Below are 26,274 nucleotides of genomic sequence, written 5' to 3'. Positions count from 1 at the left end.
GCCATCACTTCATGGCTATTTAGATAAATAAAAGTTCTTACTGGAAATTACATGTTGATGTTACATGTTACATGTTCTTTTCGTGGACCTCAAACAGTTCCTCTAGGACACAACTCTGGCCCGTTTTATTTTGAACAGTTTACGCTGTGTGTCTTTGTGCATGAGGGATGAAAACCAGAGTATCTGCTGCGGTACCCGAACCCAGAATGCTTGATCAATGAGGGAGCACCACTGCTACGATGCCTGCATGGTTTTTCACACAGTCTGCTTTTAAATTTACAGTCTTGTGAAACCCAGCCATGCGGTAGTGATTATAACGGCTGTTTGCAACGGTGGGAGGCATTTGGATTTGCAAACTGAACACTTGAGACCCAGGTGGACTTAGTAAGGTTAATGACCTCACTTGTGTTTTTATTTTAAGTAACACTGGCCTATTGTTACCCAGTCTGCACCTGCTTGGGTGGCTTCACTTCCATTTCTGTCTGTTATACGTCAGCTAAAGAAGGTATGCTTTCTTTATATTTATTTAGCATTCTCCTGTAATCAGTTCTTTATGAGTCAATTTAGTAAAGTTTTAATAACATTCAGAAGTCAGGTACTTGACAGAATCCTGTCCTCGTAAATGTGAGCTATCTGAAGTTTAGAGCAAGGCCCATTTGTCTAAAGATTACTTTATCTCACCATTTCATTTGGTACAAATCTCATTTCCTTAAATCATATAGTTAGTTGCACATCCTGTTTTCTTTAAAATAAAAAGTGACATAAAATAATGCTATCCATCCATCCATCCATCCTCTTCCGCTTATCCGAGGTCAGGTCGCGGGGGCAGCAGCTTAAGCAGTGAGGCCCAGACTTCCCTCTCCCCGGCCACTTCTTCTAGCTCTTCCGGGAGAATCCCATGCTCCCAGGCCAGCCGGGAGACATAGTCCCTCCAGCGTGTCCTGGGTCTTCCCCGGGGCCTCCTCCCGGTTGGACGTGCCCGGAACACCTCACCAGGGAGGCGTCCAGGAGGCATCCTGATCAGATGCCCGAGCCACCTCATCTGACTCCTCTCGATGCGGAGGAGCAGCGGCTCTACTCTGAGCCCCTCCCGGATGACTGAGCTTCTCACCCTATCTTTAAGGGAAAGCCCAGACACCCTGCAGAGGAAACTCATTTCAGCCGCTTGTATTCGCGATCTCGTTCTTTCGGTCACTACCCATAGCTCATGACCATAGGTGAGGGTAGGAGCGTAGATCGACTGGTAAATTGAGAGCTTTGCCTTACGGCTCAGCTCTTTTTTCACCACGACAGACCGATGCAGAGCCCGCATCACTGCGGATGCCGCACCGATCCGCCTGTCGATCTCACGCTCCATTCTTCCCTCACTCGTGAACAAGACCCCGAGATACTTGAACTCCTCCAGGAGGTTGGGTGCAGTGTGAGTTGGGTGGTGGCCGAAGACGGGGACCTTGGCGGTCTGATCCTCGGCTACAGAAACTGGCTCTTGGGACGTGGAAAATAATGCTACTTTATCTTAATTAAAGTGAAAAACAACATTATTCATAACATCATGAGCAGCCATCTGATTTGCAGGAGCTGCACAGATGTCATGGGTGATGGGGGTCTCATTTGTGGCGATGGGCTGCAGGAAGCCAGGCAGAGGCACTCTCTGAGTGATGTGCATCAGAAGGATGCCATTCAATTATTGGTTTATTAACAGGATTAATATCAGGTCTTCCAATTTGTCATATGCTTTAATGAGTTCAGCTGTTGTGTTTTATTTTGTTTAACTTTTTGTACCAACTAGTATGTTTCAGTTTTATCTTAAGCTGTACTTGTGTTTGAATGGGTCAGTGTTTTTAATTTAATGTTTGTAATTCATTGTCACTAGTCCAAAAACGTCTGGTATGCAATATCTGCTAAACAAAAGTTGGCAATGGCTAAGCAGTCCGCAAGTGAATCACAAGTTACCGTGAATTCACAAGCTTATTATCTCACTGCTCTGTGATGTTATTAGATGAAAGCGTCTGTATTAAGCACGTTTTTTTTTATTTATTTTTGATAAAATCATTGTGCTTTCAATATTATTTTCATTATGCAGTGGATTCAGAAAGAATTCATACCCCTTCTTTTTCTGTGCACACTTTATTGTAGGGTAGCTTTAATTTTAAATGAATATATTTGTTATTTTTGCCCATCAATCTACACTCTGCAACGCATAATGACGAAGTGAAAACATGTTTTCCGAAAGGTTTCCAAATTTATTAAAAATCAAATAGTGAAATCTCTCATTCATACACTGTAAGTATTCTGACCCTTAATACAGCACTTTATAGAGACAGCTTTGATTCTTGTTAGGTGAATCTCTTCAAGCTTCGCAGGCCTGTACTTGGGTAGCTTATCCCATTCTTCCCAGAAGATCCTCTCATTTTGAATTGTAGAAAAGATTTGGTGGATCTTACTTATATGTCATTTTGGGAGACCTCTGTAAACACCCAAAGTGTCGTGAGAGGAGACTCCAGATCCAGAAGGTAGAAACAAGCGCGTCATGATCTGACATAAGTGTATGGCAAGAGTTGTACACTCTCCATGCATATCAAACCCATAGTTGGAGTTTTCCCACCATCTTCAGGATCTTGCAATGCTTGATGGTGGTTTTGATAACTCTTGAGGTGATAGACAGGAGTGAGGAGCCCCAACGGGTTACCTTAAAACCAGTCCACAGAACGTAGTGATAGTCGGGGGAGTCAGCCATTACGGTAGCTGAGACACAGGCTTGCTCCAGAGACAGTAGGAAACTTCCTTGAAAGGGTGGATAGGCCCTTGGCCGCGGTGGAGCGGGATCCAGTTGTCATTGTCTGTGCTGGAATAAATGACAACCTTTTTGACATACAAAAGGGCAAGCTGTCAGTTCTATAGTCCAAATTTAAAGAGTGAGGTGCCAAACTGAGATGCAGAACTGACAAGGTGGTCTTCTCTGAAGTTCTGCTGTGCCACACACCAGTGGATGTAAGATTAAGGGGATTAGGAGGCTTAGCACTTGTCTTGGGTCTTGGTGTATGATAGAGGAGTGTAGGTTTAAGGGGCATTAGGACTCCTTTAGGAACAGCTGGGACCTGTGCTGCTGTGACGAATTACATTTGACCAGGAGGGGTACTAATGTACTTGGGAGGTGTTTGAGAATGAGGGCATTTAACACAGTCTGGGTTTAGAGCTTCACATATAGGACATGCTGCAGTATAAATAAAATTATTCAAGATAATTTTGAAATTTCTAGTACACTGTTAAAAAATGAAAGTAAAGTAAGTAATGCATTTGAAATGCTTGCATGAATGCTAGGAGTATTAAGAATAAAATAAGTGAGTTGGAATTATATGTAGCTGCACATAACTGTGATATAACAGGAATAACAGAAACGTGGCTAAATAATAGAGACAGTCAGGAATCTAACTTGGATGGGTACAATGGCAAACTGAAAAGGTGGAGGAGTCGCAATTTATGTAAAACAGAATTTAAATGCAAGTTTACATATCCATTAGTCCCTAGTTAGTCAAATTGTGTATGAATGGATCTGATTTATTATTGTGGCAGCTCTCCCAAGAACTGGGCACCAATCAAGATGACCTAAAAGACACAAGGCAGAATTCTCATTGAGGTATGAAAAACCAGGCAGTAACAACTAAAAACTTGAAGGAGTCACTGGAACAGGTTAACGTGTCTGACCATGAGTCTACCATACATAAAACATTGAACAGATGGGACATAAAAGAGGAAGAAGCTGTGCTCCAAAAAAAAAAAACATTGCTGCACACCTGAAGTTTGCCAAAGACCATCTTGACACTCCCCAGTGCTATTGGGAAAAATGTTTTGTGTACTGATTAAGGTAAGCCTTGAATATGCAGCAGTACATATAGTATAGGGTGGCACGGTGGCGCAGTGGTAGTGCTGCTGCCTCGCAGTTAGGAGTCCTGGGTTCACTTCCTGGGTCCTCCCTGCGTGGAGTTTGCATGTTTTCTCCGTGTCTGCGTGGGTTTCCTCCGAGTGCTCCGGTTTCCTACCACAGTCTAAAGACATGCAGGTTAGGTGTATTGGTGAAATAAATTGGCCCTAGTGTGTGCTTGGTGTGTTTGTGTGTGTCCTGCGGTGGGTTGGCACCCTGCCCAGGATTGGTTCCTGCCTTGTGCCCTGTGTTGGCTGGGATTGGCTCCAGCAGACCCCCGTGACCCTGTGTTCGGATTCAGCAGGTTGGAAAATGGATGGATGGATGGACATATGGTATAAAAAGGGCACTGCATACCAATATGAAAAGATCATCCCAATGAGAGGGAACATCATGATATTGGGCTTCTTTACTCTCTTGGGGCCTGGACAGTTTGCCATCATCGAGGGGAAAACAAATCCCAGAGTTTATCAAGGTATCCATCAGGATAATGTCAGACTGGGTGTCCCCTAGGTGAAGCTCAGTAGAAGTTGGGTTTATGCAGCAGGATGAAGGACTGTAAACATCAGAATAAATCTAGCACCAAATGGCTTCCAAAAACAGACATCTGGGGTGACCCTGTAATGGCTGGTTTATACTTCGCACTGAGAACACTTTTGTGCACATATCATGGCTGCCACATGTTTCCAGCGTTGTTTTGATGCACATTTTCAGAAATTAATGCGACGCGTGCACGAGTTGCAGTACCAGCAATAATATGGGTGGCTTGCTTGTTCAAGTTTTGTAACATGACATCAGCATCGTTGTTTAGAACATTATTACATTAGAACACTCTAGACGAAAACAGGCCATTCAGTCCAATAAAGCTCGCCAGTCCTATGCACTTGTTTCTTCCAAAAAAACATCAAGTCGAGTTTTGCAAGTCCCTAAAGTCTTACTGTCTACCACACTACTTGGTAGCTTATTCCAAGTGTATGTCGTTCTTTGTTTAAAGAGAAACTTCCTAATGTTTGGACAAAATTTACCCTTAACAAGTTTCCAGTTGTGTCCCCATGTTCTTGATGAACTCATTTTAAAATAACAATCTTGATTCACTGCACCAATTCCCTTCATAATTTTAAACACTTCAATCATGTCACCTCTTAATCTTCTTTTGCTTAAACTGTATAGGCTCAGCTCAACATGTGACGCAAACCATACAGCAGCTCCAACAGGATCAATCTGTGTGCTTCGATATTTGATGAATGGTGTCATGCGGTGAAGCAAATCATTAAGCTTAACTGCTGGCATACAAATGTGCTCTTTTTCATCAATTACATGTGTCACATATTCCCATTGTTATGGAGAGATACATTTAAAGGTCTCACATACCATCTGTATCGCTGTTGCCGTCTTTTTTTTTTTTTATCTTCACAACAGCATCGCAGTCCAAAGAATTTTTATTTTTAACATCTTTGTTCCTCAACTCACAACATGGGAAAACCAGATGTTTTGTCACCATGATGATGTCTCACAATGCTACCGGGTGGAATCCTCCAGAATTACTTAAAGTACACATGCAAGTATAGACAGTACACTGCTTGCGTAGCCCCAGCATCCTGAAGCACACGCTACTTGAAGTGTTAAGTTTATCCCTGGCCTAAGCACCCAAAACCTTACCTTAACCTAATACAGTTACAATGGAATGACCTCAAGAGAGACGTTCACACCAGACCTCCTAAGAATATGGCTGAGCCGAAGCAATTCTGTAATGAAGAATAGTCCAAAATTCCTCCTAAATATTGTGCAGGTCTGATCCACGGCTACCAGAAGTGCTTGTGAGGGGATATTTCTGCCAAAACTTTTCAACAAGTTTTAAATCCAATGGTTCATTTATTTTTTAAACAGCGCACCATGAATGTTTGATGGTAGTGCTCAATAAAGACATGAAAGATTATAATTGTTTGTGTTGATTAGCAAATGCATATTGTGTTTGTCTATACTTGTGACTTAGATGAAGAACAGATCCAATTTTATGATCAGTTAATGCAGAAAAACAGATAGTTCCAAAGGATTCACCTACTTTTTCTTGCCACTGTTAATATAAAATGGCACACTCTAAATATATGATAATTGTCATTATCACAATATAATTCAAAAGCTATAAAAAATAATGAGTATGGTGGCATCTTCCTTCTTCTAGCTTATTGTTTCTATAATGACTTTTGAAAGACATCTGTTTAGGCTTTTGCACTTTTCATAGTACAATAAACATAACTTTTCATTTTGTTTCTAGGCTGCAAATATTTTTGCTTCAAGCCTAATTCACTTAGGTTTAAATTTGTTGCTTATTTAAGCAATGCATGTATGTGGATGTTGGTAATAAATGCAAATGGGTAAAGAGTAAGCCATTACGCACCTCATTTTATAAACAGGTTTTTGGAAGTTACTCTACTGTCCTCTAGTGGCAGTTAGGCAGAATTAAAAAAAAACAAAAAAAAAACTTCACAATGGATGGAACAATCCCTAAATCAGCGAGAGGCTAATTGACATAAAAGCAATCCTTCTGCCCTCACACCCATGAAAATCACATTTTGGATCGACAGAGTGCTAAAAAATTTTGTGTTTCACTCCAACAAAGTGTACAGCTCAAAGAAGAATAATGGATCATACACCCATTGATTTTCTTAACTCCTTATCCAGTACATATCTTTACGAAACATGCAAAGGGTGCAAAATGGGAACTAACACTGCTGCAGACAAACGTGTAGTTTTATAACTTTGACTTCTTTTGCTGCCTTCTAAAATCACACATTTCTCTCCATCCAATAGTAAATACTTTATGATTAATTTAAATTATGATCAGGGGTCTGGGGCCTTGTCCTAGAAGCCTCAGAGACAGGGTTGGAACCAGCACATGGCACGCTCACATACAGTCTAACTAACTCATAAGATTAAAACAACATGCGTATCTTCTCATCTCATCTTCCGAAAGAGCTTTTCCTGGTGAGGGTTGCGATGGCAGCAGGCCAAACAGATCAGCTCAGACTTCCTTGTCCCCAGCTACAGATTCCAGCTCTTCCTGGAGAATTCTCAGGCATTCCAAGTCCTCTGAGAGTTATAACTCCTCCAACAAGTCCTAGATTTGTTGCAGGGTCTCCCCCCAGTGGAACATGCCTGAAGCAGTTCCAACAGAAGCCCCCGCAGAAGCATCTTTATGACATGCCCAAACCTTAACTGGCTTTTCTTAATTCTGAGGAGCTGATGCTTTATTCTTAGACCCTTATGAATCGTTAAGCTTCTCACCCTATCATGGAGTGTCAGTCCAGTGGGCCTGAGAAGAAACCTCATTTCTGCCACTTGGCCTCACAGTCCTATTGTGTCAGTCATTACCCACAGCTCATGACCATAGGTCAGAACAGGGATGTCAATTAATCGGTAGGCCAACTCAGGTTGCACTTTACCAACACAGTGGCAGTGCTCAAAAAATAGCTTCCGCCATTCTCATCCGATTATCAATCTCACATTACCTTCTTATAAGCAAGGTCTCAAGGAACTTGAACTCCTCCATTACGGGCAGTTGTTCCCCCCACTCTTGGAGAGAGCAATCCACTCTTTTCTGAGAAAGAACCATGGCCTCAGTCTTGGAGTTGCTGATCCTTATCCCTGCTGCCTCACACTTAGCAGTGAATCACTTGAAAGCATGTCAATAGTCACAGGGAGATGAAACAAAGAGAGAACATCATCTGCATAAAGTGATGATGCCAGTCCTAGCCTCCCCTACTGGGCATCTTCACATCCTTGGCTGCACCTTGATATCCTGTTAATGAAAACCACAAAGAGGAGCAGTGTCAAGACAAAGCCTTGAAAAGGGTCCAATACCCACAGTGAACAAATTCCACCTCACTGCAAGTATTCAGGCATAGTTCTCAATGTGTACCATCAGAGAACAAACAGCATGCAAGAACGACCCTGTCACTTCATACCCTTACAGCACCTCACACAGCACATGCTGAGGGACACAGTCATATGTTTTTTTCCAAATTTACAAAACACATATAGACTAGTGGGTTATCATACTCATTTCTGCACCAGGAAGAAGAGCTGATCTACTGCTCCATGGCCAGGACAGAATCCATACTGCTCAACCATCAGATGGAGTGTCCACTCCAGCAGTCAGGTGAATGCTGTTATTCTGGTCACCAAGGGTACTTGACCTGTCTTCCATGCAGCATTGAATGGACATGTTAATCATGTCATCCCGACAATGTCCAGAACTTTCAACATCTCCATTCAGATATCATCCACCCCAGCAGTCTTATGAACACAGAGGACTTGCACCTAGATTGCAACTTTGGCAACAGTGATGGAATTTGCCCCATCAGTCATGTCCAATGCTGCCTCCTGATAGGAGGGCATGTTCACTGAGTGGAGGAGTCTCTCAAAGTGTTCCTTCCATCACTTGACAATTTCCACAGAAAAGGTCAGCACTTCTAAATCCTTGCTTAACACAGTCTGGGTGAGATGACACCTTCTAATTCTGAGCCATCAAACAACCAGAACAGTAACAAAAGACCAAATCTGCAGGCTTTGCTCTCTGCAGAATGAAGGAGGGAGATGGAGCTTTCCTTGCTGTGTTTCCTTGATTGAAACAGTCATGCAACTCAGTGTAATATTGACCAGTGTGATATACCAGCCCGAATATACACACGCTTTATTTTTGTAGCACAACCCCACAATGTTCAATTAGCAACAATAATGCTTTCAGGCCCTTTTTTCTCTCTCTCTCTCTTTTCCTTTCTTTTTCCTCTTTGGTCACCTCCTCCTCTTGACTCAGACTCCTGTCTTCTCCCTTCAGACTCTGGCCTTGAGTGGAGTGCGGCGGCCTCCTTTATACTGCACTTGGAAGTGCTCCAGGTGCTTCTTGATTAACATCCGACAGCACTGCCGGGTGTGGCGGAAGTGCTACATACGGGTTCAGCTCCTCTTCTGGCAGAACTGGAAGTGCTGCCGACCACTGTCCTGGAGCTGTGCAGGTGCCCCCTGGCGGTGGCCACGTCCCCCCACAAGGTTAAGCGTCTCAGCTCCGTGGTCCCCATGCAACCCAGGAAGGCTGCCTTCCCATGTTCCGGGGCAAATACTGCCCCTCTCCCAGTTCTTCCCTTCTACCGCTGTCCTGGTGGGGCACTGTCCCCGGACATCTGTCACACCAGTTACTGTATGTGGGCCTTTATAGGCTCATAATCAACATAAAGTACCCCCTCAACATAATAAAAAGCTGTGCAAAAGAATTAGACCTTAAATTTCTTTGATATTGAAAGACCTCCATGATTCCATTGTTTTGATTACTGGATAGATTCTGGTTTATAAAGATACCACTAAATTTGATTCCAGTTATGAAACGCTTCTTAAACTTTTCTCATTGCAAATTCATAGATTCTTTGTTGAACATCGGATGCTTCATTTCAGAAGCCCACACTTTGGGCATCCAATATGCACAGACCTTGTTTGTGTTTAATTGTTCAAAAAGAATGGATTCAACTGACCAAAAATGAATCCATCCATATGTATGATTACTCTTCAATTCTCTATACTGATTTGCTCCAAGTTGGTGATATTTTCTTCCATTGTGAATGTCAGTGACTGGGTAGACCCAAAGTTAACGTCAAGAAATGTTCTGCTATGATGGAATTCTGAACCCATGTTGCATATAAACTGATCCTGGTAAAAACTCATTGGCTGAGCATAAATCTGTAAGTTGCAACATTTCATTTTATACTTTTTGACATCCATGCAGACCAAAAATATTAGCAACTTGCAATTTGTAGAATACTTTCTGGTGTAGGGTGAAATGTTTTGGATCTCACCTGTAGTACATATTGTTACATTCTACCCTTAAATTCTTTATTTTATATCACCTCTTTTAATGTGATCATCATCATAAATTGACTTATAGAGAAATTGGAATAAATATGCAGGTTTCTCCTAGCCTTGTATTTTTCTCCAACATCTTAGAGATTTACAAATTAAGGCCGTGACATACAAAGTATTATGCAACTTTTGGGTGATCTTTAGTCTTAGGATTCATTTACATAATTCTTAGTGAGATGGAGGTGGTTGGCAATATGCTCCCCTGAAGCCAGTTACCTACATGTCACACGTTCTGCAGCTCACTCCAACTAATTCATGACTCACTACCTTTAGTTATAGTGGTGGGCTCTGTGTGCATGAGATCTGATAACCAATGAATGTTCATTTGAAATTACAATGTACATAATGCTGTGAGAGGGAATAAGGAAAGGTCTTTGGACCTCAAAAAGAGTAGAGAAGCTCATCTGTCTAATACCATATGTTTTATCTAACATGACAGAAAAAGGGCCAAGACTACAGCTCAATTTGTTGTACCTATTAACACTTCATACAGCACTGATTCCATCAGGCAGCACGCTATTGGCTGTCACAAAAAGGGACAAGCAAAACTGCGGTGGAATTTTAGCATGCGGTTGGTAAATGTGACATGTCCAGTGATTTTCATTCAATAAAAGTGACATAGTCCAGTGACAAAATCAGCAACTGCAGTCCAGTCAACAAGTCTAACATGCCCAATGAATAAAAGTCGCATGATGTGGCATCTGCTTTAGGTGCATGGATGTCTCTTAATTTCTCCTTCATGAATGAGTGTGGGAATGCGCCAAGGACTGTGTCCTGTGAAGAAGAGGATGTCTTCAGTGACGGTTACATGATATTGAAGCCATGCAGCAAAAAACAGATTAGAGAGTAAAGGCGTTTTCACACTCCTAGTCTGCTTGGTTTGCTCCAAATCATAAGATAGTCCCTTACTTTGATACCATTTTCACTTAATTCATTTGCATTTCACACTTCAGAGTTTTAAGCAAACTAAACATACCAGTGGGCTTGTTGTGGACTTCCTGCATTGGGAAGAAACATTTTTTCCTAGGAAAAAATATTTTGAATGGTTGACAACAGCTGTGTTTGGTTTACTCAACTACAACTCTATGAGCAAAACACCTCAAACAACTGGAAGACTATATGAAAATGTACTGTATGTGCTACTGCGTATGGTAAGAATAGGACATGTTTCAAATGAGTGAATAAAAGAAGGTATACACATTGAGTGCTTCAGTTTTATGACAGTCGTTGTGTCATTTGTGTTTCATTTCACTGTACGATGTTGTGTATTCACTCCACAGCAGCCACCATGTGAAAGCAGCCTATATTATCTCAAATGACAAATCTTCTGTCATAGCTCCTGTATCCATCCATCCATCCATTATCCAACCCGCTATATCCTAACTACAGGGTCACAGGGTCTGTTGGAGCCAATCCCAGCCAGCACAGGGCACAAGGCAGGAAACAAAGCCCGGGCAGGGCGCCAGCCCACCACAGACAGCTCCTGTAACTATTTGTTAATAATGTTCATTTTGAAATGTCAAAGTTAGTACACTTTTATATTTACATCACACATTTGAGAGAGCACCCCACCTACATGCATCACTACCGGTGTATGATTAAGGGGTTTGATCCTCAGTCTCACAGGGCACTTCTATTTGTGTCTTGCCACCACTGTATATGTTTTGATCGATCAAAATCACAAATTAATTTACATTTTTTTTTTATTGCTATATGATCGCAAATATGCAGGTCCACAAGGGACATGTTTGAGGTGCCAATTATATACTAGGCTTGCTCTGATCGATTGGTAATTGTGTGAGTTGGTTATTATGTGTTGCATTTATACTTACACTGCTTATTTATTTTTACCTTTTTATTGTTTTTAATCCTTCATGTTAACACTTGGGCAGCACAGTGCCACAGTGGTAGTGCTGCTGCCTCGCAGTAAGGAGACCTGGGTTCGCTTCCTGGATCCTCCCTGCGTGTTCTCCCCATGTCTGCGTGGGTTTCCTCCGAGTACTCCGGTTTCCTCCCAGAGTCCAAAGACATGCAGGTTAGGTGCATTGGCGATCCTAAATTGTCCTTGGTGTATGTGTGTGTGTCCTGCAGTGGGGTGGAGCCCTGCCTGGGATTTGTTCCCTGCCTTGTTCCCTGTGTTGGCTGGGATTGGCTCCAGCAGACCCCGTGACCCTGTATTTAGGATAAAGCGGGTTGGATGATGGGTGGATGGATGTTAACACTTAACTTATTTTGTGAACAAGATTCCACAATAACTAACAGCAGATGCTTAGCATGACTACCACAACCAGCATGAACAATTTCACCCATAATCCACAGGATCATATTCATACCTCATGTGAACTGGTTCAGTGTTCGCTCACATGATACCGCACCAAGACCACCTAGCCAACGTTTCTTGATCTGGTTGTTTTGGCCCACACTTAAGTGCAATGTGTGTTCACATCTACCTACATGAACTGGACTGTCAGGGAAATTGCACTAAAGTTCAAAACAAATGCGCTAAGCAAACTAGGTATGAACATGCTTTAAATGAAAAAAGCATAGACTAAGGGTAGGCAACCTATGGAACGATTTTCAATGGCACTCTGATTGAATTGAAATATAGTACAAAATATATATATTTTAATTACAGAGCACACATTTGTACCCTCACCTACATTATAACTGGGCCAATTTTGATACTATATATAAAAAAATTGGTAGAATTATGTCAGCTGTCACAGGAGGCTAGTGGTCAGACACAGCCGGGACGTCTGGAAGGACCGGGAGGTGGTCTATACGTCTCCCGGGCCACGAGGGGGCAACCGCCCTGGATGATGGGGGACCACGGAGATGGAGCAAGGAGGCTCAAGCCCATTGGGGCCCTTGGCCACCGCATCATGGAGCCCAGGAGATCGACACTTCCACCACACCAGGAAGTGCTGCTGGAAGAACGTCATCAAGCACCTGGAGCACATCCGGGTGGAAATAAAAGGGGCCGTCTTCCTGCAGTCGGGGAGCTAGAGTTGGAAGCGGGAGCAGGACGAAGCTCCCAGGACAGGAGGAGGAGAGGTGGCCCACGGACATTGAGGGAAAGGTCCGTGTTAAGGGTGATTGCTGCTGGAAGCACAGTGTGCTGTGTGAATTTTATGGTAAATAAACGTGTGTTTTATAAAGAAGAGGTGTTTGTCTGATGGTGTTCGGACCCGTGCTCACACGGCACACGGAATAAAATTGTAACATAGGGTCAGAACGACATCGCTGAAAGGTTGCTGACCCCTGGCATAGACCATTGAAACCCCTTGCTGGTAGATCAAGAGAAAAATGAAAGAATTCATCTGATGTTGGACTCATTTCTTAAACCAGACATTAGTCACTTGCACCAATAAAGCAATCTAAGGTAATGCTTAAATTCATTTATTACAGTATTTTGTAGTCAATATCAACAATGAGATCATTTATAATATTTGACACAGGTTCAAAGACATTCAAAAAAATAAGTCCACAACCCTGACGACATTCCACTAATACAAGTAATTTAAGAACTTTGAAAAGCGAAAACTGACATATTAGGGAGCAATAAACATATTGCTGTCTAACACCTGACTAATTTTTTAATTAAATAATTTAGGTAGTTTCCAGTTGATCTATAAACCTTCACAGAAGGTGAGACACACACACTAGAGTTCCAGAATGGAGGTACACACTCGCACACACACGCACACACAAATGACAAATAATGTTGCATTAAGTAACCTTCCAAGTTGCTGCTTATTACTAGAAGTTGCACCTTCTGTTACATAACAAGTACAACTTGAGGCACCAGGCATACCCATACCTTGAGGCCTAACCACCCCAAACAGCCCACTGGGTCTGCGACTTTTGGTATCAGAACAGGAAATTCATCTGGCCATGTCTGTGATACCATTTGACGTCACTAGCTGTGAACATTGTATGGAAAGTTTTTACTGGTGCCCACATTTATCTGATTACCAAGTTAATGACACGGAGAGATTTCCAAACTGAACATTTGTTTCAACATTTGCCTGCCCAGCACAACACCCAACGCCAATTTTTTCATTTCATCCACTGTGTTGCCTGAAGTTTTTAATATGCACACAGTCAACCAAGCAGCATACTATCTTAAAGACAGGGCCCACTTTCTAAACAGTGTTCTAGCTGACTGTAAAACAAGGCGTGAGTTTGTCAGAAACAAGTACATTCCATACATTCAAACAAATCAAAATATACACAAGGCCTCATCTAATTCTGTCAGACAGTTTTGCGCTCACAAGGGCGTTCTCTGTCACTATCACAAAAGCAGGCAGCAGTGTGGCTTCGTTTTTTATATTGTGCGCATGAAGGCCAGACAACTGTGCTTTTGTGTTTCTCATCAACATATGTTTCAAACAAAACAGGTGCAACATGTAAATTGTAACCTTCCAATGCAAATGTGTTTAAAAGAAGGCCACCTTTCATCCTCGTATGATCCCTCAATAAATCTGAGCCAAACAGCCTAGTCCTTATGTTGCCTTCTGAGTACAATTATTCTTTTACCGGGCTACTAGCATTGCTACAGTACAGTAAATCTGCATGGAGACAGTGTGCAGAAGTGGTTTACTTGTGTTCCCTTGGCTTGAAATCCAGCAGTCCTGTGTTTCCAGAGAAGCTCACAAAAAGCAAACAGTAAAGTGCTCTTACAGTATCTCGTATTACTAAAGGAAAATGCAGCTGTCTTCTATCTGTTCACTGAGTGTGATGTTGAAAGTTGTTTCACAATCCAAGTATTACTTAACTCATCTAAATGAATATTTGTGTTTCAAAACCAGCAACAAAATATATATAAATAATTTAAAAACATGCTACATTATTTACATCTTAAAAATTCAACACAACATTGCAATACAGCAGATCAACATTAAATTGCACTGTAATATCATTACAGAGAAGGTAGTCTTGTCAAAAAGGTACAGCTAATATCACATGCAGGATCTGACACCTGATACATTTACAATGTGTGGATTAAACATTTAAATGGGATTATTCCAAGATATGTTTATCAACAAAGACTCACAAAAGTTGACAGAAGAATATGAGAAAGATTCTCATTCTCAGACTGCGCACCAGAGACTATCGAGTGCTTCGCAAGGCTTAAAACTTTTGCAAAATGAAACCCCAGAGTTTAGATAAACCACTGGACCAGGCGGCACTCCATTTTTATACACTAAAACAATGTAATGTAGTCACTGGCATTCATACTTTAAAAGATTAACATATTAAGAACTGAAATCCGCTTTGATTTTATATTATAAAATGTTCCAGTAAAATGGCAAGAGTTGTTTAATGATAATGGTGCATTGTAATACTACTACGACTACTACTACTACTACTGCTATTATTATTATTCACATTTTCTGTCAAATTCAATTTAAAGACAAAATCCCAAATCAACTCTTTCAATTGCAGCATTGTAGACTTTACAAATTTATCATTTAAGTATCCATAATAATTTTTTGATCGAATTAAGCCCTGAGAAATAAAAGAAAACAAAAATAAGCAAATCCTTAAATGAACCAAAACACTCCTATTTTACGTATATCACCTTAAAAATGCTTAACTATAATTATTTAATAAACTATACATTACATTTAAATATTATTAAAACTATAATTACTAATGCAGAACAAAAATATCTCCTCTTCAGTGTTTATTAAGCTGTAGCACTGTTGGTCCAGTAGAATGAGGCTTGCTGTATTCTTTTCTTCTTATTAATCTGTTAAGTAAAAACAAAGAAATAAATAATAATTAAAAAATATATATACTGTATATACAGTATATATCCATCAATCCATTATCCAACCTGCTATAACCTAACTATAGGGTCACGGGGGTCTGCTAGAGACAATCCCAGCCAACACAGGGCACAAGGCAGGAGACAAACCCTGGGCAGGGCGCCAGCCCACCGCAGGGCGAGAACACAAACACACGGGACAACTTAGGATCGCCAATACACCTAACCTGCACGTGTTTGGATTGTGGGAGGAAACCGGAGTACCCAGTGGAAACCCATACAGACACGGGGAGAACATGCAAACTCCATGCAGGGAGGACCTGGGAAGCAAACCCTATATATATGTACCTATATATATATATATATATATATATATATAGTTTACAAAGAGTTAAAAATATAAGTGTATATTTATTTTAATTTTAATTGAATTAACATTTCATTAAGTGTGTTGATCTACCATGTACCCAGGTATGTGATGTGTAAAAGTAAGTGCACCTTCTTTCAACTCTATGATTAATTTTTATCATAACATAAGTAAAAATCATATAGTTTTCACCAAATTATAAAATTTGATAAATCTAAGTTAATAAATCTATTCCACATGTTAAAAAACTAGATAGTCCCTGTAATTCAATAGCCTATAAATCCACCTTTGTCATTACTAACTTGACGCACAGTATATTTTCCTGTGTGAGCTTATCAGCCTAACACATTGCAGTGGAGGGATTTGGTCCATTCCTTTTCATAACAATGGTTCAGTTCATTGATGTTTAATCGCTTTCATATACAGCACTCATATGGGTCAATGGAGGTGAAGTCTGGCCATCCAAAACCTTGATTCTTACTATTTCAGGTAATGATTTGTAGATTTTCTGGTTTGCTTTAGATAACTGTCCTTTTACGTGATGTAATCACAGTCAAAGTTTAGCTGTGACAGTTTCACATTTTCGTCCTAGAATACTCCGGTATAGAAGAGTTCACAATGGACTCTGTGTTTAAGCGCTTGACCACATCATTAGCTAACCAAATTCACTCAATTTGTACTACTCTGAGTACCTTCATAGTTGATATGATTTTATAAATTTTTTTAATATATTTATATATATATATTTTTATCTTTTATATACATTTTATGATTTTACATACCGTATTTACGCTTGTACCACACGCACATTTTTTCCCGAAAATTACCATTAGAAAATCAGGTGCGCGTCATACACGAGGAAATGTAATTCTGTAATGTTTACTTCTTCTGCTTGGGCTCGCTCGGTCGCTCTCTCTCTCTTTCTCTTGCTCACTCACGCTCTCGGGCTCTCTCTCTTGCTCTTGTTTTTGAATCAGTTTGCCGTTGTCATTCAGTCATTCAGCATGAATAGTAGCAAGCGTTTACGCTCCTTCACAGCGGGAGAGAAACTAAAAGTGATTTTGGAAGCAGAGATGATAGGAAATCGGGCAGTAGGTCGCAAGTACGGTGTTCCAGAGTCATGTGTTTCATATTGGCAACGGAAGAAAGAAAAACTGTAGTCATGCAACAAAAACAGAAGGGCATTTCGCGGAAAATGTGCCCTAAATGCTTCCTAAACAATTACAAAGCTTGTCGTACACGGGGCAAAACGTTTTTGCAATTTTCTTTGTAAAAATTAGGGTACGCGTCTTACACGAGGGTGCGTGGCACACAAGTAAAAATTGTATACACCATATAAATATTCTAAACAAATCCAAATCATATTATGTGAAATCATCTACAGTAATCCCTCCTCGATCGTGGGGGTTGCGTTCCAGAACTAGTGAAAATCCGCGAAGTAGAAACCATATGTTTGTATTCCTATTTTTATATATTTTAAGCCCTTATAAACTCTCCCACACTGTTAACATTATTAGAGCCCTCTAGACATGAAAGAACACCCTTTAGTCAAAAGTTTAAACTGTGCTCCATGACAAGACAGAGATGACAGTTCTTTCTCACAATTAAAAGAATGCAAACATATATTCTCTTCAAAGGAGCGCCGTCAGGAGCAGAGAATGTCAGAGAGAGAGAGCGTGACAGAAAAGCAAACAATCAAAAAATCAATTTGTGCGGTTGGGCTTTTAAGTATGCGCACCGTGATAAAACAGCTGCAAAGAAGGGAGCAATGTGAAGGTAGTCTTTGAGCATTTTTTAGAATAGTGTCCGTATCTTCTAGGCAAACAGCCCCTCTGCTCACACCCCCTCCGTCAGGCGCAGAGAATGTCAGAGTGAGAGAGACAGAGAAAAGCAAACAATCAAGCACCGCTCGGGAAGCACATCGTATATCATTGAGGAGTTTCATTTAATACGTAATACATGCTCTGATTGGGTAGCTTCTAAGCCATCCGCCAATAGCGTCCCTTGTATGAAATCAACTGGGCAAACAAACTGAGGAAGCATGTACTTTAAATTAAAAGAACCATTTTCCGCAGAAATCCGCGAACCAGCGAAAAAGCCGTGATATATATTTAGATATGCTTACATTTAAAATCTGCGATGGAGTGAAGCCGCGAAAAGTCAAAGCGCGATATAGCGAGGGATCACTGTACTGTTAAATTCTGCTCTGTACTTGTAAAATTTTTATTTTTATACTGTATTGAGGATTTGTTCTGTTCTGTGTATTGTATTGTATTGACCTCCTTCTTTTTGACACCCACTGCACGCCCAGCCTACCTGGAAAGGGGTCTCTCTTTGAACTGCCTTTCTCAAGGTTTCTTCCATTTTTTCCCTACAAGGGTTTTTTTTGGGGAGTTTTTCCTTATCTTCTTAGAGAGTCAAGGCTGGGGGGCTGTCAAGAGGCATGGTCTGTTAGACCATTGTGGCACTTCTTGTGTGATTTTGGGCTATACAAAAATAAACTGTATTGTATTGTATTGTGTATATATATATATATTGTGTATATGAGGAAAATTCAAAACATTTCCGCACTTTTTTTTAACTTTGTTAATTAAGAATTTCAAAAACAAATTACATCACTTTTCTATATAGCCACCTTCATTTGCGATGAAATTTTCCAGCGTCATACCAACTTTTTAATTCCCAATTACTACTTCTCCCACCTTCACCATTTCCAACGAAAATATTAAAATGCGGAAACTTTTTAAACGTCCCTCGTATACTGTATGTACTGTATACAGTATATATATGTATACCCATTAAAACTTTAGGAACATCACCATAATTCCAATTTTTATTCAAATTTTAGCAGTTCAAGTCCAATAAATAACCTGAAATGGTACAAAGGTAAGGGGTAAACTGCCGGAGAAAAAAGAATTGTTTAGGTTAGCAAAAACTGCTAACAAATGTAATCTTCGGAGTCATACAAAGAGGCATTTTCAGGGAATGGGTTAACAAAGCAAAGTCTATCTGCAGCAATGAAACTTAATTAAGCATTGAGAGTTGATGCAAACAGTTCTTACAGGTGTCCCAATGTTTGCTGATTACTGAAAAATCCCCTGTCTGTATAGCTGCAATATTGAAACATCTTGTGTTTCAACACCCTCTAAAGTATTATTTGGACAATATTGCACTGTATGTTGCTATCAGAATACTGTAGTGAGAAATGGGCAGAGAAAGATAGACAGATCATTACAACACTTAAAAGTGGAGGTCTTTCCTCCAGAGAAACTACAAACAAAGCCAAGGTGTCAGTGAATAGTTTCCAACACCATCTGAAGGAAACTCAAACAGGAACAGGTCTGGCAGACCCAAAGCCACAGAAGAATCAGAAGAGAAGTCCCTGAGAGTCATCAGCTTAGAAGATATGTGCCTCAAATGGAAAACAGCTTCAAGCACGGCTTAACAGTGATTGAAGAAAGCAACACTCATTTTCAAATGTGAAGAGAAGACTTGGAGCTGTAGGTTTGACAGGTCAAGTGACAGGAAAAAAGCTTTTACTACAATGTTTAAAAGTTTTAGAGTGTCCCCATTTTTTCAGTTTTTACTGAAACTTATACAGTTTAATGCCTCAATGTACCACTGCCCTGTCCTGCACATTTGTTAAGCTGTGCTTGAAGCTGTTGTCCTGCATGGCGCCTATCATGCAAGCTGTTGAATATCAGTTAAGCGATTATGCAATTAGATATATGTGTGTAAAATGGGTGGACTAGTATACATTTTTACAAAAAAAATTAAATATGTGTATGTAATATGTTTACATAGAATGTAAAAATAATTCATATTTGCCAATCATTTTCTTAACTAAATTAAAGTTCTTACACTACTGAAAAGTTGATAACTAAATTGAAAAGTAAGCATTATTAAACTAATCTAGTGGGAAATGTAAAGGAAATAATGCACACTTCCATTACACACAGATTCCTTGTTGCCTTACCCATACAACTGTCTAGCACCTCCCTGGACAATTAAATAACTGACTGTAGCATAAGCATCCAAATATATACATTTTATAAAGTTTAGTTTGACTTGAGCAGCAAGGCAGCGTAGGGAGAAGCACTATTGCCTCCTGGCTACAGGGTCTTTGGTTCGTATGTAGGCACAGGGATTTTTCTTCTGGTAACACTGGGTTTCTTCACCCATTTCAAAGATAGCGGTGTTAGTTTAATGTTGTGTCTCTAAAATGGCCTGCTATGTGTAAATGTAAGTGTGCATAAGAGTATGCTACTCAATTGGCTTACATCCTGTAAAGGGATTTGTCTTGCATTGTGTTCAAATGCTCTCCGACTTCTATAACCCTGAAATAAATGGAGCTGGTCTGATTGTGGATGACTAGACTTCAACCTGACTTCTCAGTCAGTGTTTCAAAATGCAAATATAAACCCCAGGAACATAACTAGGTGACTTTGAATTTTTATATAGTGAAAAAATGTAGAATCTGAAGTAAGGAGCAAATTGTGAATCAGACACCACATGCATAACTCCACTCATTCACACTGTTGCCTAAAATTCATATATAGTATTTGGGATGTGTGAAGAGTGTAGAATTTCACACCAGAATGTTAAAACTTGTTTGCCTACAGGTATTCATTCACCTGTTTCAACCCCAAGCAATGTTGACCACCAGATTCACTTTTGTCTTGTGAAGCCAGAAGCTAATCTTGGGCAATAAGCAGGAGCCACAACTGAGCAGGATGCCAGTCTTTCATGGAGGACACTCACAAACCCACTTTAGACTGGTCTGACAAACTGCTCTCTACTGTCACTGGCTAAGCACTACCCACCAGTTCTGAACCAGTAACCCTTAGGTTAGATAGATACTCTGAAATTGTGGAGAACAATGGGAGAACTCCAAGCCACAAATGTATGAGAGAGCTCCTAAGGTATAAGCAATGCATGTCTGTGTGTGCCATGTCAGGGTGAGCTCTCTTCCAGACCTCCATTTCTGTGTGCAAATGAACTACTAAACCTACTTAGAGTATTGATGGCCATGTCTGTTGGTTATGGGAGGAACCTGTAGAAAACAGAAATACCTGAAAAAACTTTTTTTTAATATAATTTCTAAAGGTTTTACCATAATCTACAAATGGATAAGGGGTTTAGAAAATGAACGGATTGATGATGTTTCAGGAAAACATTTTACCATTTTACTGTCACCCGCAAAGAAGGACTATTGCTTTGCTGAAAGGCACCCTTGGGCAATGAAGATATTAAAGACACTTTTTCATTCATCCATAACCCTCTTTATTTTTTGAATAATTAATTTTACATGTAAGAAAACAAAGTAGGCATCTTTGTTTCCAGCCCTATGAGTGCCGAAAACTTTGTTTTGACATTTAAATGAAAAACATGTCACAAAAAATGATATGGAAACAAATGAATGGCCTTTACGGAAAATATATGAAAAAATATTCAAATCTGACCTGCACACTAGTTATCCTGAATAGATTTTAGAGATCAAAGAACAATACTGGATGTTTGTTTTTCTAACCCTGTGACACTTTCCAAATACAAATTAATTGCCTGTTCATAAGTAATCAGCTTTATTACACTTTCCCAACACATGCTTGTTTCTGCCTATGCAATTTGTAAAGTCAAAATATTATTTTTCCACTAAAGGTGTGGTATGATACAAGCATAAGTTTTTTTTCTAATGTAAACTCATTTTGAGCAATGATCTGGTTATACATTAATCATGACTGTGTCTTCACAATATCACTTACTAGGTGTTACATTACAGAAGTGCTGGTATTCAATTTATGGTAAAGGAAAAGGAAATACAGACATACTGTATTTATAAAAATATGAGGTGACGTGCACTTCTTATTAGAGAACAGTTAGTCTATGTCTGCTTGGACTGAAAGTTTATTTCTTTTGCTTTGGAATATTGATTAAACATGTTAAGTAAAATATGAATGCATATTTTTGCCTAACACCTTCAGGTCAGGGCAACATTTTAAGTATAAATTGTTCATGGGCCCTTTTGTTCTAATAGCTTTGCATTGACTTTGTAGACCCTCCTTTAAGTTGGGCTGCCTTTAGCCATTCCTTAAATTCCAAATAAAAATGATGTTTGAGTATAGAAGCCAGCGTAATGTGACCTAGTGCTAACAAATTGGCAAAACATAACTAATAATGTTTCAGAACTACTGCTGACCGTGAGTTTCAAATATGCAGTGTAAGTGGTCCTGTATGTGTGCACATTTCGTCTTCTAGTCTGAGCCACAAAGGCCTTTGTTAATAGAAATACTGCATTCATTTGTTCATGTTGTATGCAACAACATTGGGCTTCTCTTACTTTGTCCATTTAACCATCTATTTATTTTCTAACAAGTTTTTATACAGTATTTCATTGCAGCATAAGGATAGATAGATATATAGATAGATAGATAGATAGATAGATAGATAGATAGATAGATAGATAGATAGATAGATAGATAGATAGATAGATAGATAGATAGATAGATCACACAATGAAACAGCTACAAGGCAGACAAGCAGTTCAGTACCACCCTCTGGAAATGACCCTCTATCTGCTGCAGCCAGGTGTTACGTGGGAGTCCCCTTTGCCTATTCCAGCTACTCGGGTCCTCAACAATGAGGATCCTGTGCCCCGGATCACCCTTAGGGAATCGCGGGAATTCGTCTCAGGTCACTGGATAGCGTCCATGTCTTGAAACCATATAGCAAGACAGGAAGCACCAGGACTCTAAAAGCTTGGATCTTCATCCTTTTGCAGAGATATTTTGAGTTACACACACCCCTTTCCAGTGTACCCATGACCCCTGCATGTTCTCCTAATCTGTCTACTGACTTCATATGAAAAGTCACCAGAAACAAGGTCGACACTCTATGTGCAGACAGACACACTGCTGATGGCTGTGCCTAAGAGGTCATTAAAGGCCTAAATCTTGGTTTTTATTCAGGACACTTGCAAACCCACTCAGACTCCTTGCTCAGTCTCTGAAGAGCCCCAATCAGAGCCTTCATTGACTCAGTGATGATCACAGCATCGTTGACTAAGTCAAGATGAGTCAATCTTTCTTAGCCAACAGATGACCCAGAGCTGCTGGACCCCACAACCTTGCCCAATGCCCAGTCCATGCAAGGATTGAACAGAGTAAGAGCAAGAACACCTCCCCGATGAACCCTAGAATCAACTGGGAAAAATGCAGAGGTTCTGCCTCCACTCTGCACAGCACTCACAGTGCTAGTGTACAGGCTGGCCATTATATCCAGCAACCTTGAGGGGATCCCGTAAAGTCTCAGGATATCCCATGGGGCACATTTATGAAAATCGACAAAGGCTGCAAAGAAACTCTGCTGATATTCGCATTTGTGCTCCATGAGAACCCTCTATGCCAGGATGCGGTCGATGGTAGACTTCTTAGGCATAAAACCAGAATTCTCCGGTCACTGGTAAGTGAACAAGCGATCATGGATCCTATTGAGGATGACCCTAGCAAGGACCTTACTGAGAGCAGTGTTATTCCCCTGTAGTTTCCACAATACAGGTGATCATCCTTCCTTTTCCAGATAGGGACAACAAGTCCCATTTTCCAGTCAGTTGGGATGACACCAATCTCCCAAATGGAAGCAAAGATTGCTTGCAATGCCAGGAGGACAACCTTACCACCAGTGAGGAGAAGATCATAGGTAGATTAAAATAATGAATGCATATTTTCCTAAACTAGATAGTCATATTTTAGAAAAATACGTATTGATTCATTCTCTGATTCAACAGTATTTATCTATCTATATATATTGCTTATTCATTTAATTCTTCAATCATACTTATTTAATTACAACAGGGATCAACTTCAGTCCTGAAGCAGCTGCTATAGTTGCAAGTTTTCAGTCTAACTCTATTTTTAATTAGTGAACAGTTTTTGTTGTTAATTGACTTAATTTCCCTTAATTTTAATTGTCTTGTTTTTTAAGATTCAGTCGCCCGAATTGATCATTTGTTTCCTTAAAAAATAATATGTGAATTGAGCCAACAGATGACCAGCTAATTTGGGGCCTCAAACTGTTATCAACTTCACTCAAACCAGTTTCTTAATTAGAAGTCAGTTCCTGTTGTTAATTAAACCTGCTATTTAATTCCATGGCTTGTCGGTGCTTTCATTCTGCCACAGCTGACTTTTTAAAAACTGTTGATTTTCCGTTTTTCTAAGAACATGTCAAAATATTTTGTGGACCTGAGCAGGTCAACATTACTGAGACCTTCACCTTTCTATATTTTCAGATATTGTATGATGCACAATGTCTCATTATTTGTCTTACTATCATTTGGCTGATAATTATGGAAAAAAGAAATAATTAGGGGATCTGATTCTTAAATAGCAAATCAATTAAAATGAAGGTGAAAGAGTTAATTATCAGCAAAAACTTGTCCCTAATTAAGAAAAGAGTTTGAATGAAAACCTACAGCCACTACAGCCCACCAGGTTCATTGTTGAAAACCCCTGAAGAGACATGGAGTTTAAAAAAATGAAAACCACTGAAGCTGCAATATATTACTTGAGACAACTCTGTTTTCGAAACTATATGAGTCATAATGTCTTCCATTAAGCTACGTTACATAGTCGTGTGTCTGATAGTTTACTTAGTAGTTCTGTGAATGATAAAATCTTCTGGGACCTCCTTTTGCCACCTCTTTTATTTATTTATTTTAGATGTTATAACACACAAATACACAGAACAAAGTAGTTTAACAGCATCACTCAACCTAATGTGCATGTCTTTAGAATATGGAAAGTGATGAGAAACACCTGGAGAAAATCAATGTGAACATGGGGAGACCATACGAACTTTACAATTTTGCTGGAGTTAGTACCCTAGTTATGCATTGGTTCATGTAGTTATGGGGCAGCTCCAATGGCCCATATGAAAATGTACAAGCTTATTAGTTCTTAACTAGACATTAAGCCCGTTACAATAACGGGCGCTAGAACAGTAGTGCATAAACATTAGTAGGAACAGTCTATATTACATGGCAAGGGACCTTGTATGTGGCTGTAATATGCGTCACTGTATTGTGTGCCTTTAATTTTCTCTCTCAGTAATACTGGTTTGTATTTCCATAAAATGCCTGTAATTTTGTCAAACAGTAATACAGTGGAACCTCGGTTCATGACCATAATTCACTCCAAAACTCTGGTCGTAACCCGAGTTGGTCATGAACCGAAGTAATTTCCCCGTTTCAGACTGTATGAACTGTATGTAAATATATATTTAAGTTTTTAAGCACAAATATAGTTAATTATACCATTGAATGCACAGTGTAATAGTACACTAAATGTAAAAACATTGAATAACACTAAGAAAACCTTGAACAACAGATAAAACTAACACTGCAAGAGTTTGCGCTATAGCCTTACGACCCGCTCGCTAAAAACACTTTTTTTTAATGAGTTTTAAGCACTGGGAAAAAAATGAACATTTGAAAAATCAGTAATTTAATAAACAACCAAGAAAAGTAACATTGCAACAATGCACGCACGCGACTGTGTGTGTGTCTGTTTGTCTCACGCTTGCCTGTATATGTGTGTTTCTCGCGCCTGTCTGTGTGTGTGTGTGTGTGTGTGTGTGTGTGTGTGTGTTGCGCGCGCCTGTGTGTGTGTGTGTCTGTCGCGAGCACACCTGTGTGTGTGTGTGTGTCTGTCTCGCGCATGCCTGTGCGTGTGTGTGTCTGTCTCTAGAGCGCCTGTGTATGTGTCTGTCTCTAGCGCGCCTGTGTGTGTGTCTGTCTCTCTCTCTCTCTGCACAGGGAATGCACAGGAAGAGACTGAACACGTGCTGTGTGGCCCCGCGCATGCATACTTCACCAGAAGACACACACACGGACACCTGGACGCACACAGTGGTTTTATTAAAGAGGATAATAAACTCCTCATTAAGTCACATATGGAGTAAACATAATATTAAATGCAGGGTATTCCAAAAGCTTACTTACAGCCTCTTGTGAAATATCATTGAGGGGAAGAAGGTACATGGGTTATGTGGGACTTGGCCTAAAAGAGAGATAAAGCAAAGCTATCACATATCATCAAAAATGAGAACATGTTTTTTGTGTATTCATTCCTCAATAGTCAAGTCCTCTCAACTGCTGTTTACATCCTTAAAACAGTAAGGGAAAACCTACCTCTACTTTTTCTAATGACAAAAAAAGTTTAGGATTCTTAAAGCTAGGCATTGTCTCAACTTATGTTACCATATTTAAAGCAAAAATAACAAGTAACATTCTCAAAGCTGATTAAT

The 26,274-nt window shown here is 40.0% G+C and overlaps 1 protein-coding gene across 6 annotated transcripts in view; it reads right to left on the bottom strand.

Moving 5' to 3' along the window:
* Window positions 1–13,215: 13,215 nt before the first annotated feature.
* LOC120529538 (myosin light chain kinase 3-like) overlaps window positions 13,216–26,274 on the bottom strand; it is a 161,361-nt gene continuing 148,302 nt past the window's right edge. For all 6 annotated transcript variants that reach the window (XM_039753418.1, XM_039753419.1, XM_039753420.1 and 3 more), the window contains 2 exons: window positions 25,970–26,027; window positions 13,216–15,587 (listed from right to left, as the gene is read on the bottom strand). In XM_039753418.1, coding sequence (XP_039609352.1) covers window positions 25,986–26,027 — 42 coding nt within the window. In that variant the 3' untranslated portion in view covers window positions 13,216–15,587; window positions 25,970–25,985. The remainder of the gene's footprint in view (window positions 15,588–25,969; window positions 26,028–26,274) is intronic.

The sequence above is a fragment of the Polypterus senegalus genome, chromosome 5 (assembly GCF_016835505.1).
Source record: "Polypterus senegalus isolate Bchr_013 chromosome 5, ASM1683550v1, whole genome shotgun sequence".
Taxonomy (NCBI): domain Eukaryota; kingdom Metazoa; phylum Chordata; class Cladistia; order Polypteriformes; family Polypteridae; genus Polypterus; species Polypterus senegalus.
This window is presented reverse-complemented; position numbering and strand designations above follow the sequence as displayed.